The 16,851-nt window shown below is 46.2% G+C and overlaps 1 protein-coding gene across 2 annotated transcripts in view; it reads right to left on the bottom strand.

The window, feature by feature from the left end:
• Positions 1-16,851, bottom strand: part of SV2B (synaptic vesicle glycoprotein 2B) — a 91,958-nt gene that overhangs the window by 40,100 nt on the left and 35,007 nt on the right. For both annotated transcript variants that reach the window (XM_037053683.1, XM_037053682.1), the window contains exon 2: positions 67-923. In XM_037053683.1, coding sequence (XP_036909578.1) covers positions 67-514 — 448 coding nt within the window. In that variant the 5' untranslated portion in view covers positions 515-923. The remainder of the gene's footprint in view (positions 1-66; positions 924-16,851) is intronic.

Below are 16,851 nucleotides of genomic sequence, written 5' to 3'. Positions count from 1 at the left end.
GTACTGCTCTTTCCCTTCCACATTTCACCAATGTGCAGAGAATGATCTTTGGAAATTTCCACTTACCAAGCATTCCTTTCTTGGAACTGGACAGACACATGTCCTTCTCTGCACTCGGCAGGGCAAAGCTCACCACAAACACCTCCACCCCATCAGCCATCAGGGCCAAACCCAAGACGAAAAAGAGGGTCCACTGGAAGCGCCCGTGGCCACACTCATCAATGATGGTCTCATACTGGTGAGCCAGCTGCTCCTCGTCTTCCATCCTTTCGGCCATCAGGTCGGCCTGGCCCCGCAGGCCATCGGCCCTGGAGGGCGCCATCTTGGTCTTCTTGACCTTGACATCATCTGGGTGAGGGATGCCCTGGTACTCGCCCTCATAGATCTCATCCTCCTCATCATGGCCTTCGGTGACATCACTCTGTGCGTCCTCTTCTGGGTTGGACTCATTGCCACGATAGTAGCCATCGTGGGCATAGCCCCCGTAGTTGTCCTGGTATTTGTAGTCATCCATTCCTTGGTGCAGGGACTGCCTGGTTGCCTGCCTCTTGAGCTATATCTTGCACACTGTGGTACCGGTTTGGGCCGTTTCAATAAACATCATCCATTTTCTGTGCAGACGTTTAAATGTGGAGCTTGTCTGTGTGACTTCTGGGATGGAAGTGACACCTGTATTTTCTCCCGATGTCTCTCCAATAGAGCAGAGCTGAGTGAAGGCAACCTAAGTATCGTTTCGCCGTCCGTGTATATTGGGAATCTTTGGAAAATTTTGAATTCTGCTCTAGTCTCCTTCAGTGACCCAGAGACCTTATGTTGGGAGATGTTGATTGGAGACGGGTCCAGCTGGGTTCCTTGACAAGGCGCCGGCAGGACGTGGCAGCTTGCTGGCTGGCCTGACTTGTTCTGTTACTGAAGGTTATGCCCTGGGAGTACAGAGAAGGGAAACAGAAGAGGATTACAAACTGACAAAATCCCAGCACTCTCAGAATTAAACAAACATACTCACTAAGGCCAGCACTTCGTGTGCAAGGTGTAGGAAACCTTGATGAGACATTTGGACTCGTAGAGAACGAAGGAAGTTTGAGTCGGTGAGACAACGAATAAGGGGAGAAAGAAGAGGGCCAGGGACGTCTTTGAAGTGTTGATTCACCCATAAAAGGAGTCAAGTCTTATCCAAGAGTAAAACAAAAAGCAGGCAAAGGATTTTCAATGCAAGATAATTCTGTGTTGCACATTTTCTGTTAAAATTTTTCTAGCCTTGGCAACAAAACAGGTTTACCACAGCTCAGCTTCTATTAGGAAAACGCCAGCTTTCTGACTTTGTTATAAAGGGGATGGACAATTTTAAATCTAGAAATGGGTGGCAAAGAAATATCCAGAACCATGTTTCCCAGGGCCCACCTTACTTTTAAAACTCAGCCTTGTGTTTTGAGGGCCACTGTGACCTTGTACTTGGGCTTAAACAAGCAGGACCCACTGCTGAAGACCCAGAGCCAGAGAGCTTGGGTCTGAAACTTGATTCTGCCACATAATCACTGTGTCTTTCTGAGCCTCCCTCTTCTCATCTCTACAACAGATAACAACAGTTATCTTAACTGTTATCTTTAGCTTAACTCCTAAAGTCGTGCATAAAAGTGGTAGCACAGTGCTAGACCTGAATGGCAAATGCTATTCAAACCTTATCATTATGGTTTCTGCTTATATTTCTAGTTCCAGTTCTGGAAGTCAGGACCCACTGTTGTCAGAGCCAAGACGCTGTATCCCAGGTCTAACCACTGGGCTCCCCCATCGACTCCTGTATGTCCAGTGGCCAGGCACAACCTGCCCTGAATACCTTCCCAGGACCCCGGTGCTCACCAGGTTTGGAAACACCAGCTAATATTGCCAACGGTGCTAAGTGTGTCACATCTCCTATCCCTAACTCTCACAATACGCAGAAGAGGACGAAAAAGGCATTTGCATCTTTATCTTACAACGAAACTGTGGTTCAGATGGAGTTAGGTCAAGGCCGTAGAGCTAGGTCCCGTGATGCCAAAGTCAGTTTTCTCCAGAGCCCCAGTGCTTCCCAAATGCTGTTCCAAGGTACTGTCACTTTAGGTTACCTGGGGAGCACGTTCAAGCTCAGAAATCTGAGTTTTCCCACTGTTCCCCAAGAAGCTATGAGGCCCAGCTGCAGGCCCCCGGGAGTGGAGGCCAGGCCCCTCCTACCTCCCTTACCCTCCTCCAAGTCTCCCTCGGACACAGGTGGATGCTCAGATCTCTTCTTTGGAGCTGCCAGAAACCTAATCCCCGGCAAAATCCACCTGCCAAAGTGTACGTTTGCCACCAAACTTTACAGGTCCCCCTGCCACACCTCAAATCTGCACTGTCATTTCATCAAGCTCGGCAGATGTCACCTCACAACAGACTGGACACACTTGTCCTTGACATGGCAGCTGGACTCCTCCCCCTGCCCCCAGCACATCCCTGGGTCCCTCCCTGCCCCACACCTGCCTGCCTGGCCCTGCTCCCCCTCAGTCCTGAAGAGATTCCAGGTCAGGCACTCATAATGCGCTTGTGAAGTCAAATAACACAACACATTTCTTTCGGTGATATGCCCAAGATCAATGGTCCCCCGGTGCAAAGTGGGCCAGAACCACTCAGGATAATCGGGAGAACTCGTTAGAAATGCAATCCCCCCTGCCCCGCCCCAAAGACTCTGAATCTACAAAGTGGGTATAGGACATGGACATCTGCATTTTCCCCAAACACTACAAGAAATCCAGTGGACTGCACTTCGAGAAACAGTGCTGTGAGGGCGAGCAAGAAATATTTACTAAGAACTGATTCTCACTTTACCCTTTTCAATTTTCCATCATCCCCAATAAATAATTCGTATTTGACCACGCTGGCCCAGGCCATGTCAGATTAGTATTCTAAATCTGTTTTCATTATATCCACTTAGGGACCACAGGACGAATATAAATCACATGCAAACGGCATGAGAGTTTTGCAGAGAGCTATAAAAAAATGAAGAAAGAATGCCGGCTGCCAGAGAACTGGTGTGTTATTTCCATTCGGGGGGCCTCCGCGAAAATGTCATGAACTTGAATTGGGAGAGTTGCGATTCCAAAAGCACGTGAGGGAAATACCACGCAGGGCGAAGGCCCTGGGGACTCGCTCTGCAGGAAGAAGTTGATCTTCCTCAAAACTGACACCACTCGCCCGATCCCGTTAAAGAAACAGCTGTGAATGTCAAGTGCAGTGGAGGAAGAAGGGATTCCTGCTCAATGCTACTGTTATTCTTTCTCTTTCATCGAGAAATGCCAAGTTATGGTCTCGGCATTTCCTAGAGCACACCACTATTAATCATTTTCAGTGTTGGGAGATGCACTGTGACCACCCCAGGAAGAGAAGTTGAAGGCCTTATCCCCAGAACCTCAGAATGGGAACTCATTTAGATATGTGGTCTTTGTAGAGGTAATCCAGTTGAGTGAGGTCATTAGGGCGGGCTGTAATCCAAGTGGCTGGTGCCCTTCTAAAAAGGGGAGACTGAAAAGCAGAGACAGACACTAATACAGAGGGGAGGTGACAGGAAGACACCGGGAGAACACCATCTACACGCCGAGGAATGCCCGAGGCTACCAGAAGCTGTGAGAGAGGCATGGGAACAATTCTCCCTGATGGCCCTCAAAAGGGACCAACCCTGCTGACACATGGATTTTAGATCGCTAGCCTTCAAAACTGTAGAGACAATACATTTCTGCTGTTTAAGCTACTCAGATTGTAGTATGTTGTTATGGCAACCCCAGAAAACGAATACATTCAACAATGGTCTCTTTCACGACCGTTGTTGAATAAATGGTTGATAAATTCTAAGAAGCCTAGAATTTATCAACCGAAGAGCAATAATGACACAGCCAGAAGCTTAACTAGTCACTGAGTACTAAGGTGAGCATTTGGTAAGCGGTGCCTTATGTATTCGCATAGCCAATAGTGAAGCAAGGCTACACTTCCCATTTCCCAGATGAAGAAACTGAGGGCTAACATGACTAAAGAATGTGTACAAACTAACACAGAGAATTAATCTTAGGGTTTGATCTGAAGCCAAGCTCAAAAACCAAAAAAGTAGGGGTGATGAGCAGTGAAAGAGATTGGGACTCTCCCAATCTCTCTGGTCCTTGAGCCAAGTCAAAGTCACAAGCTGAGTACCCGAAGAGCTAAGCTTGACATTGAGGGTCTGACTCCCAGGTAACTGTTCATCCAACCTCAACAAACATTCCCCAGGACCACTGGTGACAGAGGCATTGTAATGGACATGACATGGCTTGATCTCCCTTCTCAGAAGGTCTGCCTCTCGTGAGACAGTAAAACAATACAAAGCATCACGCAGTGATAAAATTTTAAAAAAACAATAAAATAAAAAAAGACAATCTTAATCATTAATAATGTTCTCTTTCATTCACTGACTACTTGCCTTGTGGCTTGGTTCCAGGCACTATACCAAGTTTATCATGTGCTTTATTTACATCTTTGAACTTGGACAACAACCCTGGCTGACTCCAGGTTCAAGTGCCAACTCCACTACTTCCCACTACCTGTGTACAAGCTACAGACCACTCTGGGCCTCAGTTTCCTCATCTGTAAAATGATTGTCACAGTACCCCCATTGTAGGGTCATTGTGAGGATTTGGTGTGATCATCCATGAAAAGCGCTTACAGCCCAGTGCCTGGCACAGACATGATCAGTACAAATTTGTACTTATTATCATGTTTCTTGTTGGCATTAGTATTATTATCTGAATGAGTGTTGATCCGTAAAATGCAGCCAGGATCTCAGCTTGAGCCCACACTCTCTGCTTGAGACTCCGGGCCTATCCAGGCTGGGCTGGGGAACCAAGTACAAAGAAAAACAAACTGACATTTAGTCGCAGGAGAACAACCGCATTTCAAAAGTGGTCTGTCTCGTGCTAATCTGTTAAGCATCCTCCCCTCTTACATCCTATTAACCTCTGAATCTACGCTATTTGATTCAAAACCACCGTGTGGTAAACACTTGTTCCTGATTAAACATCACAGAGAACAAAGCTAAAAATAATATCATCATTAAATGATGCAATGCTTCCCCCAAATCTGTTCTGTAAAACAGTAGGCCTCTAACAGGCTCGCTTAATGTGGAGGGAAAAAAAGAATTCCAAGCTGAGGAAACCTTGGATACTCTATTGCCCATCCTCTTTTGGAGGTTTATAATGCACGTTGCTATAGTGAAGACCTCGAGAAGAGCTGAATGAACCCTACTTCACACCACAATGAGCTACCGCAACGTACCCTTCTGAGCGGCTGCCGTCGAAAGTCAGACAACAGCTGTGATGTGAAGAACCAGGACTCTCAGATGTTCCTGGTAGGAAGGAAAAAGGATTTAGCCACTTTGGAAAACAGTTTGGCAGTTTCTTAAAATGCTAAATGTATTATGGGGGGAACATTTATGAACCGATTAACCATTTTTTTGAAATTTGATCATTTTTATATGTTTAGAATTGCTCCGAGAGACCCCAGGGCACTGTGCACATGTCTCCAGTATCACTTTCTATTGTAATTATGTAGGTGTCTCTCGGCCAGGAGATTTGAGCCATTCCAGGATAGCTCAAGCAGGGGATTTTTGCTTATTTTTGAATCCCCAGCACCAAACACAGGGTCTCTCAACACAGCAGGTCCGTGAAATGTTTGTCCAGTAAAGGAGGTTAGTGGTTATTCGGTGCCTCGCTGAAAGTCGGTTAGACATGGCCCAGGAGCCGGAGTGCCCATGCCCGTGCTGCGCACAGGCCAACCGGTTTACCGTTGCTTTAAAAGCCTGGTCAGCTGACATCCTGAAGATGCCACCCTTCGCAAGGAGCCCTTCGCTCTCCCTGCCCTACCGGCCCTCTCTGAACATCAAGCTCCCAACTGAGATGGTCGGGTCCGAGGTTTCCAAGGACTGCTTGAGTTATTTGTTACCAACTTCCTGACTATAAAATATATCTTAACCACCTGTATACATCTATACCTTCTGAAATGCCCTGCCTGATGGCTCTGGGTAGGCTCCATCAACCCGTGGCCTGAGAACACCAGGAATTATCTGGCTGGTATAGGGAGACAGTGTTCCTGAGGCTTCTAGCCATCAGTGTCTGCCCCTGAGTATGACATCAGAAGTACGTCTCCCTTCTGAAGGTGTATACACGGTGCATCATTGTACCGTATGCCTGAAACAAATACAATAGAGTATGTCAAATACATTCCATTTTTAAAAAGGGGAGGGAAAAAGAAGTACTTCTCTGTTCTTAGCTGAGTCATCTATGGCGTTAAAACAGAAATCTAGTTTCCCGGGTGTGAGAAACAATTGATTATTAAATGAGAACCAAACCATGTGATCTTTTGTTGGAGGACAAAAAAGAAATACTTGGCCCTGGCTGGTGTAGCTCAGTGGATTGAGCGCAGGCCTGCGAACCAAAGCATCGCTGGTCTGATTCCCAGTCAGGGCACATGCCTGGGTTGCGGGCCAGTTCCCCAGTATGGGTGTGCTAGAGGCAACCACACATTGAGTTTCACTCCCTCTCTTTCTCCCTCCCTTCCCCATCTCCCTAAAATAAATAAATAAAATCTTAAAAAAAAAAAAAGAAACACTTTAATGCCGGATTCAATCTTTTAAATTAATGCCTGCCTCAACTGGAATGTTCGGGATTATTCTTTGTTTTAAAATACAAAGCAAGATAATGTATGGAGAAGTTCATCAAAGCATTATTTAGAAAAATCAAACCGGAAAACAATCCACAGACTCAACCACAGGGGGCTAGGTAATAAATGTTAGCATACTTACACAGATGAATATTATGGTGATAGAAAAGTCACGGTTTTTTAACTACTTTACTTTCTAAAAAAGAAAATGATCATACTATCATAGGTACAAATGCCAGCTAAATCAAACAAACATTGATCTCACTATACCAAGTTTCCAAGATGTTATATAAATGTATTCACATTATGCAAATGTCTCTGGCAGGAGTCTCTGAAATGCTAATTTTCTCCCTCTCTGCTCCTCTGGGTCCCCAGGCCATGCCAGTGTTGTCTGCAGTGTGGCCCTCACACCACCTGTGGGCAGATCCCTTAGTGCCAGTTCCATACAGGTTCCTGGACCCCACGCCACACCTTTTGAAACAGAAGGGGGACAGAAATCTGCTTTATTCGCAAGCTCTCCAGGTAACTCTTGCGCCCCCTCGAAGTCCAGAAGCTCTGGCCCGTGCTCTTCCTCCTCCGGCAAGCAGTAAACAATTGCTTAGGGATTCAAGGGCAAGGCCAAGCAAGTCCTCAGGCAAGTCCTCAGACAAACCAGACCCTTCCAGGAGCTGAACTAGAAAAGAAAGGGACCTGTGCTTTGACTAGCAGGGGTGGTACCCAAGCCCTGGGGACAGAGGGGGACTCTTGGGAGGAGAGTGTGAGTTCCCTGAGAGGGGACAGAATGCTGTCCCTCTCACAGCAGCACCCTGAATGAGGGACAGCTGTGAAGCTCTGACAGAGGCTAGTCACGCTGTGGGCCTGGTAGCAGCAACGGGGTCCCACTCCCAGCCCCCGCCATAAACAGAATCAGGAATCTCTGCGTGGGTCACTGTGTTTATCCAGACCGCAGCTGCCCGGCAGATGACAGCAAGCCCTTCTGGGAGGCAGCACAGTGCGGTAGCAGAGAAGACAAGCGGAGTCCCTGCGGCCATACCCATGGACTAAGCAGGCCCTCCCTCTGTTCGGGGGATGACTTCGGTGGTCCAGTGGAGTGAGACAGGAGGCTGAACTAGAAAAGAAAGGGACCTGTGCTTTGACTAGCAGGGGTGGTAGTCAAATCTGAGCTTCAAGCTCAGAGAATCAGCGTAACTTGTTTGACCTTTAGACTTCAGTATCTTCACGTGTAAAATGAGGAGAATATGGGTTTCTATTCATTGCATCGTTATAAGAATGAAATGAGGTAATACGTTCAAAAAGCTTGGTACGGTGTCTATCAGCAAGAAAGAGCCCTATAAAAATAGCTAGCATTATAAAATGCACCACAGACATACAGGCCTTTCCATGCACTCACTGATCTCTGTGTTAATGAGAACCAGAGCCAACGAGAGCCTTCCTCTCACCCCACAATAGAAAATCCACAGCCTTCTTAGGGGAGAACCTCTGGGTCTTCAGTCCCCCATCCCGTGGGGCCTTGTTCTGAATCCCCTCTGTGCCAAAGGAATAAGCCTTCCGTGCCATCTTCAGGTGCTTCCACCCCCGCTCGCCATCTCCTGCTCCCTCGTCACTAGTGACACAGGGCTGCTCTTCCCCAACTCACTGTAGGGGGACCCCCGCTCCCTAACCCTGTTTCTCAGATCCATATGTACCAATCGACAGTGACTGTACTTGTACTATGTGGGTGTGCTGCAGTGTCCCCTTCCGTCAGAATGGCCCCGTGGGTGCTTCACTTCCTCAGAGTGGGAGCTTGGGTGCTGCGGGCGCTACCTGTGAGCACTGTGTCGGTGACCTGTCCCCTCCTTCAGCAGGTCACAACCTGCACGTGTTTAAATCAGTACACCGTCTCTGTCTTCTCAGCACGAGTCCCACGTTGTCCTTGAAATAGTGCTTTTGTTAATTAACCCACTCTAGTGCTTTTGTTAATTAACCCACTCTAGTACGTTCCAATTTCTATCTCCACCTCCTAGTCCCTGGGATCACTCAGCCTCCGGGCACGACTGACCCCATGGTCCTCCTCTGCCCCCAACTCTAGTGTATTACGTCTCTATAATTAGTCCCCTCCTTCTCTCCATCTCGCCCCTAATTGAGTTTTGGCAAAGTATAAACTTTGTAGTTAAAAAGGACTACAATGTTGCCAAGAATGCAGATCTTCGTGCGAGAGCCTAGCATTTTGTTCGTGTACAGTTCTGGGCTCCGCTCCAAATCCTGCAGTAATAGCAAAAGAAACGGGGAAAGGAAAAAACCCCTTTACGAGCTTGATTATGTCCTCGGGAGCTTTCTCACCCAATCTCATTTAATTCTCCCAAAGACCTGGGAGGTGGGTTTGGGTGACAGGAGCTCGAAGAGGCCACCCCAAATGCCCAAGGTCACACACCTGGGGAGAGGCAGAGCCGGATTCAAACCCGGGTCTATAGCACACTGCCCCCGCCAAGGTCTCTGGGTTTCCCACATCACCACGGAACCTCACTTTCCCTGGCTGCCACCTGATGGGCTCAGCTAGCTGGGTGACAGATTCCTCGACAGGCTTCTTTCCACAGTATGGCTCTTTCCTGTAGAAATCACTCCTACATATTTGGCAAGGAAAAATGTCAAATGATGTCAGCATTTAAAAAAAAAACAAAACAGAAAAACCTCTGCTTAAGCCTGCCAAGGCAGCATTCACATACCACCATCTCTGTTGCAGCTGGCTGCCTAGATTGGAAGCAGCTTGAGGGCAGACTGCGTCTCCCACTGGTCTTTGCCCGCCGTGTAGCAGGCAGCAGGACTCTGCATGGACAGGCACTGAATAGCTATGTTACCACAGAAGAAAAATGAAGAGAAGATTGGATTTCTGCCCCGCTGCAGCCCAGAGCAGTGGAAACCCCATAACCCACCACAGCATCCTTTGGCTTGTCCTTGGCTACGAAAGGGATGTCTGAGACAGCTATGTCTTGGAGTCCTGAGCGGAATAGAAGGCAGAAGAGGGCCAAAGTGGATGACAGGAAGGACATCGTTTTTCTAAGGCATGCATTTTCATTGCCCTCCTATTCCTGAATCACTTTATTACAGAGGGTTGTCACACACAAGGAGGGGGAGAGATTCAGAAGACCCAGCAGGGGCATTTTCACGGTCGCCTCAACCGCTACTAGAATCACTCCAGAAACAGATGGCATATCCCAGCAGCAAGCTGCGTGAAGGACAACTCCTGCTCAGGCGTCTCCCGGGTCCACCCCCAGAGCTGCCTGCTGCTGTCGCTGGGAGCCCCGAAACCAAATTCACGATGTGTTTCTGTGTTCCTGAATATGCGACCGTCATGAGCAAAATGGTTGTTGGAAACTTCTACCTCTGAAAATCAACTAACTCGGTGTCGTTTTCTTTTCCAAGGGAAAAATGATATTTTTCATTAGGATCCACGTAGTAATGACTCCCCCTAGGTATTTAAGGGGGGGGGGAAGGTACTTTGCAAGCTGTTGTGCATATAAATAGAAATGTAGACACACAACTTTTTTCTCAACAAGGAGTGGTGTCTGCTGGGGGATTGGAAGCCAGCTGCTCAGACACCTGTACGTCTCAGCTACGCTGAAAACGCTGCAGTTGCTTCCACTGGGCTCCGCGACCGCGGCCAGACTCTTGGTTCCAGCTGACCAAGCAGACGTGGTGGACATGCCCTTTGTTTGCACGAACTGGACGTCCTTGGGCACCTGACCAAGGAGGCCACTTTCAGTGACAGCGACTAGAAGGATTTCCTCCCTGAGCCCGTGTTTTGCTCTTGACTCAGGGCACTTTCCACACAGAGGTTCTTCAGTCCCACCTTTTTAAATGTTCAGCAGGAAAATGGTTTGCAGAAAAACCACTTCTGGTTCAGTTCCACGTCTCGTAGTTATCGCCTGGCCCATGGTCTCCACTGACTTCCTCCCTTCTCACCCTCTCTGGCCTCTCTGAAAGACATCCCCGGGGCTGGATCTTAATCCTGTGGGGATGAAGTAGCTAAATAAAGGATCCTAACCTTAAACATCAGACTTTCAAACTTCTAAATTGGTCCTGTTTTCCCTGGACATCCCTGACTTTAAACTTGCTCTTTTTGTAAAAGAATCAAGCCAAGAGGAAAGATGAGAAGGACTACATCTAACATTTACATCCTTCTGAGGATAATAGTTGACAAACCAGAAGCCCACGGCAGTACCCTGTTAAAGAAGCAACCCTGTAAGAAGGTACGATCCCAGCCACTGACTGAAGCTTTCTGTAGTGGGCGCTGGCTTGCTGCACCCAGGCCTCCACACACACCCAGACTGAGGCTCTCATTCCCCAGCCGCTGTGAGAGCGGAATGCTCTGAGTCCTCCCTGTAGGCTGCCTGGGACCCAAGGGAGTGGCCTCACCCAAGGCCATGTCCTTCTTAGAGCACCATGAAGCCAATGACTGAGAGACGCAGGGATATGAAGACCAGGCCCCCTTGCCCCAACAGGGCCAACTCTAGTGGGCTTTCTAGCTCCAGCACCCTCATCCTTCCCCCACACCTCATGCTGACACTAAGCCCACCTTCTCCCTCAGGCCAATCCTGCTTCTTACATGCCACAGGCATTGCTCCCAAGAGCCCTCATCCTGTGTGCTAATCCCCCTCTTCTTCCCAGGGAATCTACCTGAAACAGGTGTTACGTGCCAAGCACTGTTCTCAGCATTCACGTGTACTTAACTCTTAGAGGTAATTACCATTATTATCTTTGTTTTACACATAAAGTGGTGACTCCAAAATTTGAGGCCTGAGACCTTGGGAGGCTGGGTTAGCCATGAACTGAGTCGAAAAACCTGTGGGTGGAGCAGGTTTGGCTAAGATGGGGCACGGTGGGAAGACGTGGATTGGTGCAAGTTAGCCATTATTAGGCGGTAGCCTCAGGGAGAGACAGAATGGCATACTGGTTATACACCCAGATTCCATGGCCAGACCACTTAGCGTTGAGTCTCAGCTCTGCTACTCTTAGCCATGTAACCCTGGGCAAGCCCGCTGCACGGGCTTTGTTACTTTCATCTGTACAATAGGGAGAATATTTATACTTATCTCATATGCTTGCAATGACATTTAAATGAGTAAAAATAAGTATACAAAACTTAAGCTTGACTTAGAAATGCTGACCATAGTAGTTCTCATACAATATGTACCGTATTAGTGAAAAATAAACACTAGGCCCTCAATTAAGATCAAACTCAAGAATTCATATGCAGTGTGTAGGGGAAGAGGAAGTTTTCCTGGACCCTCGTAGGGTCCCTGGCTGGTCCTGAAAATGAAAATGAAAGGGAAAGGGGGAAACATACAAATGTAGTTACTGTAAGTTTCACGTGACACAGGAGCCTCCCTAGGAAATGAAGACGCAGAGAAACAGTTAAACATGAGGATTTTCATGTTAGGTTTCACAGAGAACTGAGGAAAGTGTAGTAAACTGGGGGGAACTGAGCGAGGCCTGTGTGTTGGGATTCTTCCCAGTGCTTGTCTTTGGAGAAAAGAACCCTCCAGGTGTGGGGAGGGCACCTCTCATATGAGGGTTTCGTGGCCTATTTCAGCGGAAAAGGACAAGGGCCAGAGAAGACAAGATGTCAGAGTGACCCTCCTGATTCTGCTGTTTCTCAAACTCCTTCAGCTTAAAATATTCAACATGCCAAGGTGCCACATTTGGGGGCAACGTGTCCTGAACCCCGGTAGGCACACGTTGGTGCCCAGGAATGAAGGGTGATTCACTGCATCTTGCTTCCCAGAGGAGGTAAAACCTGAGCTTGACTTTGAAAGGTGAACAGGAGGTAGCCAGATGGATAGAGTGGCAGAGAACCCAAGACAGAGGGGCCCACATGACCATTTCCCTAAAAAGAGAGCCAATAAGTCATACAAGCCAGACATGAAATGGTTTTACTGTGTGCATCCTTCTCTCTGATACTGGGGAAATCCTGACAGGTCCAAAGACAAGGAGAAAGGCTTTCAATTTATTTGTGCAAAATAAATAAACCCCAGTCCTGTCTATCTCACCTTGTCATGCATCCGTCTTCCCTGAGTGGTGGCCTGTCACTACTGACCATGGGAAACCCCATATTGACAGACTGGTGTTCCCGAAAGCTTCCCAGTAGTGCCGGCCCACAGCCCTGAACCTTCCTTCCTTATCCTCCAGGAAGAGTGTTCAAAAAGTAATCAACAGGAACTGGCATTTACCTTTCTTCTAATTATATTGGAACAGGCTTCAGGGCCATATGGCTCCATAAATATTCCTAAACTCTCTACCTGACTGTTCTTATCAATTCTACTGGAGAAATAGCATTCCAAAGGTCAGAAGCTTGACTCTGGCAGGCAGATCGATTCCGCCTGGATCTCCGCGAAATGGGCCACACAGACCACACACGGAAGTAAGGCACTAACTCTCTCGGCAGAAACCTTACTGCTCGGTGAATTATTAAATATCACAATTTCTAGAAACAGTAAGAGAGGCTCAGACTTGTGTGGGATCAAGGCACTTCCTGAATTTTTATGCACTTTGGATACATGAATATGGAAAGTTCAGAAGGGAAGGAAAGTTGGAACTGAAGGTCACAAATAGTGAAGAAGAAAGCCAGACTGTGAGCTGTAAGACCTGCCTGTCTGGCTGGGTCACAACATGAGAGAAAGCCCAGCCCCATCTAGTCCTCAGAGAAAAGCAAACTCAGTCTCCAGGCCGCCACACCAGCCTGAAAGCAGTAAGTCCATCATTCTTATGATGTGCCTGACCCTGTGCTTGGCTAGAATCCCCATCATCCCCTCCTTGGTCTCCCCTATAGATTCACCCTACAGTGACACTTTTACTCATTAACAGTCACAAATGGCATGGCACACATTTTAGTGCAATTTCAGGTCAACCAGCCTCTCTAGGCACACCTTGTTCAGCAGGCCAAAAGCATTCCTTGACATTGAACTAGAGAGCACTTCAAAATTTTGCTGAGTTTCCTTCTTCTCTCTCTCTGATGTTTATCCAAGGCACATGTGCTGGACACATCTGGGAATGTTCACTGGGCCTTTATTCACAATCACCCCAAACTGGAGGCCACCTGCCTGCCCAAAGGCATTATCCCAACTTTATCCAAACAGGAAATGAAGTTCACGAGGTCCAGAGATGGGAGTGGGTCAGCCCAGGGTCATACTTTTGCAAGGCAGAGCGGAAGGAGGAAACCATGCATTCCCCACCCCACACGTACTGTTGTATCGATATCTGTCACCCCTTGAGTCACTGAGCCAGAGCTTCCTGCTTGTCTATCCCACCATGTCTGTGTCCCTGAAACATTGTCTTCTTCCTCTCACATGAGACAATAAACAAAATTGCCCATGACCGATCCCAGCTGATTTGGCCTAAATTCAATTCTCTCCTGCACTGGCCCAGTGCTCCAACACCCCTGTGCCCTGGCTGGGTTCCTGTAAGAAAGCAGCTCTCAGATTCATCTAGACCCTGAGAGTTAGTTACCTAACACAAACATGGGCTGTACCATGTACCCTAAAAAAACGGGAAAACTTTGTGGGTCCTCATGGTTATCATTTAGGTTTGATATATATGCAATCAGGCTGTCTCTGCAATGGTAAGCCCATGCATTTCATTCACATCTAGTCCAGTGACCCCTTTTGTGGTCATTTTACATGGACTTCACTGGAGAAATTGTTCTCCTGTTCATATCAGTGGACAGATATGAAAGCTGAGTGCTTTTGAGAATAGGATGTGAGACAACTTTGAGAAGATGAAAGCTGCTTTTATTCTTTGTTGGCAAGATAGCCTTGTGCTTTTCTCACATACTTAGATTTATTCAAAGGCCTTGAAATGTTTTAAATGTATGGTGGGGGCCCACTCTGGGATCTGCCTCTCCTTGCTTAGACCTGGCAAGGGAAGTCACCATCTGCTCTGCTCCCAGGAAGAGCAGGGGGCACAGACGGTCTGGGTCTTCCTGAGGGGGTTCCCTGGCTCTGATGTTGTTTTTCTTTTCCTTAAAAAAAAAACATTCAATTTGGAAAATGTCGGGGCAGAGCAGTGAGCCCAGCTTTCTTGAACATGAGAGACTAAATTGTACATATCAAATCGGCAGGTACATTTTCAACAACCTGATGCTGAGGTACTGCCACAAGGGTGGGGGGCCCAAGCCAGGTATGGCAAACACTCCCCAGACAGGTTTTCTTCCCGCAGCACCTGCAGGGTTCCTTCCATTCCACTGCCTTCCCAGGCTCACCTCTCCTGACTCTCCAACTCACACACTTTGAAGAGCTGAACAAGGCACATTAGCAAACACAGCTGCCTAAGAAGCAGAAGCCTCACAGAGTACAAGCGATCACCACATATTAACAGACAGAAAAAAAATTATAGACCAGACTTATTTCTTTTTTTTTTTCCTTCAGGGAGTAAAAATGTTTGATGTAAGAATAGCCACAAGCCTGAAAGTGACAAGTTTTAAGAGGCCAACTCTTCAGGGGAAATAGGGGAGGGATTTAGAGGAACACGTACAAAGGATACATGGACAACAACTGAGAAGGGTGGAAATGGGAGGGAGGGGGGAGCATGGGGGTGGGATGGGAGTAATAGACAGAAAACTGTACTTGAAAAATAATTAAATTAAAAAATTGGGGGAAAAAAAGAGGCCAACTCATCACATCCATCCTACTGGCCTCGGGCTCTGGCCCAGCAGGTACTTGGAAAACAGCACAGTTTGGTTTCTAGCTGGGAATCACATGCTAATCCCTATGGCCCATCCCATAAAAAGAAGCTACTGAAAGCCAATAATCTGTCCACAGCAAGAAAAACATCCTGTGATTTTTGAGAAATAGAAGAAAATACCACTTACTTTCCCCCTTGTCTTCCACTCCTTTTGTAAAAGAAAAAAAATTGCCCCAAAATTTAGAACCATGGTGGGAGCAATTCAGTGACTATCCTATTACACAGAAACACATCAGTGATGTTGTGTGTTCTCATACACAACTTCATTAATTTTTAATCATATCCATTGTGAAATACATATTGATATTATCTCATTTTGTATGAGAAACTTGAAGTTTGGAGAGGACAAATGTCACTTTTAGACTGACCATAGACCTATCATGGAAACACCAATTCAAGAAGTCATATTTACAAAGACTAGCAGGCTAAGGTCAAGGTCTAGTTAAGAAGAGGGTTGAGAGGAGCTGGACAAAAGTTTGGACAAGGAGGGAGTCATTGTCAGTTGAAAATAAAAGAGTAAAACAATATAAACCAAGAGAAACTCAGAGTACCAACCTTAACATCAAACTACATAGAATTTACAGTACAAATTATTATATCCATAAAGACAACATATACTGATAGAAAACATGCTAGATATTAGATGTTCATGACTGTTATAGTTTATTAATATGCTAGAAAACATGTTAATAAACTATAACAGTCATGAACATAATTCTCTAAATAATATCATATCAAAATGTTTAATGCACCATTGTTAGAACCACAGAGAACTGGATAAATCAACCACTGTGCCAGACATTTTAAAACTTCCTTCCCAGAAAAAAATTAAGCAGACACAAAAAAGCTGTTTCATAAAAGAACTTAGAAAGTTTGTGTGTAGAGGTGTGTTGATACATATGAAACATTTGCAAAAATTTGAAGTGTACCAGATTACAACAGAAGCCCCAAACATATTAGTTTCTGATTATAAAGTAGTAAGATTAAAAATCAACATCATGTGTCTGAAAATAAGAAATATTCTGTCTCTGACAGAAAGATGAAATAAAACAGAACGTTCAAGATACTTAGAACTGAATAAAAGAGAAAGCCCTCAGGTAAGTATAACTACAGACAAACACTGGTTATCAAAAGCCTACAGCAAAGAACGAGATAGTCGTATTATTAGCAGTAGTAGTTGTAGTAGTAGTATGGTATTGTAGTTTTAAATTAAATCCAAATATAGTGAGTCAAAGCTAGCCTAACCTTCAATTTTGTGTTTCTGTTCTTCTTCAAAAGCTCTAATCATCCAAACATCAGCCTCAAAAAAAAAAAAAAAAGTCAGTGTTTTGTAGAGATGAGAAACCACAAATCCCGAGTGCTACTTTCTAGTAAAGGAATGTAGAAAAATATTAAATTAGATATAATTTACACTCAATAAAAATTATTCAAATCTACTTACCTTTT

Source organism: Sturnira hondurensis, unplaced genomic scaffold (genome assembly GCF_014824575.4).
Source record: "Sturnira hondurensis isolate 20B ecotype Veracruz unplaced genomic scaffold, ASM1482457v3 Scaffold0007865, whole genome shotgun sequence".
NCBI classification, from domain to species: Eukaryota; Metazoa; Chordata; class Mammalia; order Chiroptera; family Phyllostomidae; genus Sturnira; species Sturnira hondurensis.
Note: the sequence above shows the minus strand (reverse complement) of the source record. Positions and strands in the feature narration are given on the sequence as shown.